This window comes from Monopterus albus, unplaced genomic scaffold (assembly GCF_001952655.1).
Source record: "Monopterus albus unplaced genomic scaffold, M_albus_1.0 scaffold260.1, whole genome shotgun sequence".
NCBI lineage: Eukaryota > Metazoa > Chordata > Actinopteri > Synbranchiformes > Synbranchidae > Monopterus > Monopterus albus.
Window position 1 is genome coordinate 1,449,787 of NW_018128140.1, and position 4,428 is coordinate 1,454,214.

Consider the following 4,428-nt stretch of genomic DNA (forward strand, 5'->3'; position numbering starts at 1 on the left):
CAGTGTACATTACAACACTCCCACATGTTCCTTGTTTGTTCAATCTCCTGGTTATTTTTGAGCATCGAAAGGTTTGGCTTAATCCAAATCATTGTGAATGTAATAACATTTGTAAAAACATTTATTTTGAAATTTGAAACCTTAACTAAATATATTTAAAAACCCAAACAAAGAAAGGAAACAGCTGCAGAGCCACAGCTCAATCCAACACTGTCGCAGTACACTTACAATACATTTCACTTCTAATCCTGAGGGAGACAGAAGCTCCTTTCTACATGTGTTTGTTCTCAGACCAGTTTGTTCTGATCGGGGTTGTGTGTCAAAGGCAGCCAATCTGGTTCTGGATCACACCACAGATCACACACGAGGTCGGCCCACCGGACCGGCTCAGCTCAGACCAGGCAAGGAAGTGGACTTGTTTCAGATAAACCTAGGCAGCAAACGTGCGCTGCCATCACCGAATGTACGTATTTTGTATCCACGTGTTTCTGCCAGTTTGACAAAAAGTGAAAAATCAGTCTGTAACCTCGTCTCGTTTTCCGTGACAAGAAACTGTGGAAACATTTCAAATCAAAGTGTAAAACACCAGTTTCTTATCATTCCAGTTTCCACCTAGAGATCCCATCAACGTGATGACACTAGCAGACCTTCTACTCACTGGTTTTTCAGGTCTCACGCTGCCGTTCCCTTTCAGAGGGTTGGCTCAGAAAAGGCCCCAAGAGGCAGAGTGACAACTGAGAGACGCCGCTCCTTCCTGATCACCTGCAGCTCAGAGCTGCATCGGGTCTCGGACCCCAGCAAATCTCACATCTAGCTCGCTCTCTGGTCACTTGGGGAAAGTGAACTGTGGCTTTTTTGCCATGAAGGCTACTGATCACCAGCCTCGGCACACTACCTACTCTGTTCCCTGCCTGGCTGAGGACAGGTGCATTATGGGTAGGGAAGCTTGTCTGCATCTGAGCTGGTTGCAGATGGACCCGCAGGCCAAAGCCCAAAATCGCCCACCTGATTGGCCCAGGTCACCTGAAAGCTCAGCCCCACCTCTCCTCCCTCCGAACCGTCCTCATCCTCCTCTTCATCTTCCTCATCATCGCAGTCCCCAGTCTGCCCTGCCACGTCCTCGCCATCCTCGTCTGTCAACACAGAGACGATATTTAGATTTATCCTAATTACATGAATCCAGTTCTTATTCTACTCTATTTTTATTCCATTTTAGTTCCTAAATGTTATGGCACCCAATACTAAGTGAGAGAGAAACGGTATTTCGATTTTCTGTATGCCCTGCACATATGGTGAATTGACAATAAAATCCTTGAACATTCAGAGACGAGGTACAGCTCAGTTTTCACTGCTTTCTCCACCAAAATCTGAAGAAATTCCAGTGTTAAAGTCTGTGCCTCAAGCTGCTCCTCTTACTCGTTACAAACAGGAAGTTAGAAAATCTGCAAATCCTTTATTCCCCTTTAAACCATCAGGGGCGTGAAAGCAGAGACTAATATGATTACTATGTCCTAGATCTGTTCCCAGCTGCTGGGCTGAATGTTTCAAGCACCGTTTTGTGTATTAGATGGCCATGTTTGTTGGACCTGATGTTCGCCAGGTGCTGTGAGGTAAGGTACTGAGCTGCTTCACGTGATTTATTCCATTTGTGTTTACTGCTGACTTTGAGTTGTGACATTTTGATATGCATTTCCCTTTTTATCTAGAGAAAACATCCACCTGTCCGGCCACCCAAGTCTTCATCCACTCCTCTCTCCATGTGTGAAGATTACAAGTTAAGTGGCTGAAACAATGAAACAATGGCCCTGTGTTTGAACATGCGCTCCACATCGGTGTCGTTCTTTCAAAGAACGACACCGATGTCGTAGCTCATTTGCCCAATGTCCCACCTTCGTCCTCGGGGTCGGAGTCGGGGGCCTCATTGTCCTCTTGGTCGAAGCCGTCTAGGAAGGTGACCTGAGGCAGCAGCTCGAACACGCTCTCCCTGTAGTCCTCCAGAGATGTGATTTCGCAGTTGAACAGGTCCAGACTCATCAGGTTCTTCAGGTTTTGCTGCAGCAAGAAACATCCTGTTAGCGGCTACAGACAGATCCACCATACTGAGTGTGTGTGTATACATGCGTGTGTGCGTGTTCTGACCAGCGCCTCAACGGTGCTCAGCTCCTTGATCTTGTTCCCACTCAGGTTGAGGTAGGTCAGGTTGGGACATTTCTCAGACAGTGTCTCCAGAGAACCAGACAGGTTGTTGTCGCTCAGCTCCAACTGAGAAAACACAGTAGAACATTTAATGGAGAGTCAGCAAACAAGATGTGAACTGCTGTGGGTTTTTATTCTCATCCTTATTCCACTTGTCCACTTCCTCCCAGCTGTTTATCACAGGTTTCTGCACCGGGGTCACTGGTAGAACATGAATGTTTGAGTTAACTAGTGTTTAAAAAAAAAAAAAAAAAAAAAAAAAAAAAAAAAAAAAAAACAAAATTATTAGGAGTTTAAAGTAAAAAAAAAAAAAAAAAAAAAAAAAAAAATCAAATCAATTCATTAGGGTTGTGAGAGTTATCAAACCTCCTGTAGAACAGTTCACTGTCACAACAATCCCCCTTCCAATTTAGACCGGAAGAACATGCCGCAACCGCCGTAATCGCACATACCAATCAGTATTGTTAATATGTCCCATAAGACCACAGGCCAGCAACCCAGTCTGACACTGCGTAGTGAGTCCCGGGGGTTCAATATGAGTCGTTAACACCTGGACCGAGGCTGGTCACAGAGTGAGCTTCTGAGGGAATAAACTACACTAACCAGAAGCATTAGAACTAGTATTCATGGTATCAGCAGCGACTATTGTTCACTACAGGTAATAAACCTGTGAGGCTGTTTTATGAGGAAATGCCCGTTGCTGTTTCTGAGACCTGCTGATACTCTGAACGCTGGCCACATCAACCTGCCCAGTGTCTGACCATTTGTTGTGTCTTGTTGCTTTTCTTGTTTTCCACCTCATGCAGTCCAACCTGAACCAGTTGCAACCAGTAGCCCCTGGGTACAACAGCTAGTGCACATGTACATGAGAAAACACACAGATACTGGATGACTCAAAACAAGCTGGTTCATTTCATCCAGCTCCACCAAAGAACCCACAGACAAAGTGAATCCCCTCCAGCATTCGATTGTGTTACCTTGCGTAGTTTGGGCAGTGAGGGCAGCTTGGCCAGCGAGCTCAGACCCACATTGATCATACTGAGGAACTCGAGCCCTGTGAACCCGTCCGTCAGACCGTCGATCTCTCCATTGGCAGAGCGACTGTTATCGACCACCAGCTCCGTGATCTGAAGCACAGGAAGAGAACAACACTGATCAAACCAGAGACGCTGTTCAAGGCGGTGCAGCTGAGGGTCTGAAGACAAACGCTGTTAGTGTCCTTACTTTAATTACACATCTATTAACTTCTGGATGTGCATATATAACACAGGCGAGCTGTGTGACTTTGACCTTGAACGACATCAACCCGTTGCTCCTCATGTTCACCAGAAGCCAACGATAACGAAAGCTGTGTGCTGAAGTCACGATGATCCAGTTAGTCAGTAGAAAACTCACCTGCAACTGTTCTGAGTTTTCAGACACAAAGGCTCAAACCCCTCTGGTCTTTGATTCTCAGTGTGAAGCACTGTTTGGTTTTGGTTGTATGTAATAATAAATATCTTTAGGTTTTATACTGTTGGTCCAACAAGACAAGACATCTGGAGACCTGCACATTAGAGACCAAATGTTTGGCATCTGTACTTGAAAACAACTAAAACACTTACTCTGATTAATTTCCTAGTGATCCACTAATCAATTAGTCAACTGATCACTTTAGATTTCATTAAAAGTAACTGTAGATATGAGCAGTTACGCAGTTACTGTATTTGGTGTGAGATCCCAGTTTGTGGAGGACTGTGTTCAGACTGGTGGCGCTGCTTCCACTCTGGTTCCTGTGCTCAAACAACAGGAGCGGAGCTGAGCCTGCAGGCCAACAGGCTGCACCAGCAGCTCTGCCACTGTGTCAGGGGCTGTTATAGTCTACACGCACCGTGCGTTTGGCGGGGAGGGTCCTCTCAGCCCCCTACACACACCATCTGCCGGCATCCAGCCGTTCACACACTAGGACACCGGCAAACTGAGCAGGACGAGTTTCAGGTTGTTGGTCTTTGGTTCGTGTTACCATTGCTAACTCTGAGAGACGAGGCAGTCCAAGTAACTTCAAAACAGTGCTGATTTATTCCATGAATACAGGTAAAAATTAACATTACACGCTCTGATATCTTGCACCTCCAACATGCACGCAGGCAGATGTAAGATGAAAGACCCTGAACCCACCAGGCCTATACATTATATCCCCTCGGTTGGGCTAGCCCCATACTACACAGAAACGTCAACCGAGACGTCTCTGTT

General features: G+C 45.9%; 1 protein-coding gene across 2 annotated transcripts in view; it reads right to left on the reverse strand.

Annotated features, from left to right (window-relative positions):
* The window catches only part of anp32e (acidic (leucine-rich) nuclear phosphoprotein 32 family, member E), a 7,765-nt gene that overhangs the window by 1,357 nt on the left and 1,980 nt on the right, over nucleotides 1-4,428 (reverse strand). For both annotated transcript variants that reach the window (XM_020621503.1, XM_020621501.1), the window contains exons 2-5: nucleotides 3,174-3,323; nucleotides 2,140-2,262; nucleotides 1,890-2,052; nucleotides 1,042-1,133 (exon numbers count right to left, since the gene is read on the reverse strand). In XM_020621503.1, the coding sequence (XP_020477159.1) occupies nucleotides 1,042-1,133; nucleotides 1,890-2,052; nucleotides 2,140-2,262; nucleotides 3,174-3,323 (528 nt within the window). The remainder of the gene's footprint in view (nucleotides 1-1,041; nucleotides 1,134-1,889; nucleotides 2,053-2,139; nucleotides 2,263-3,173; nucleotides 3,324-4,428) is intronic.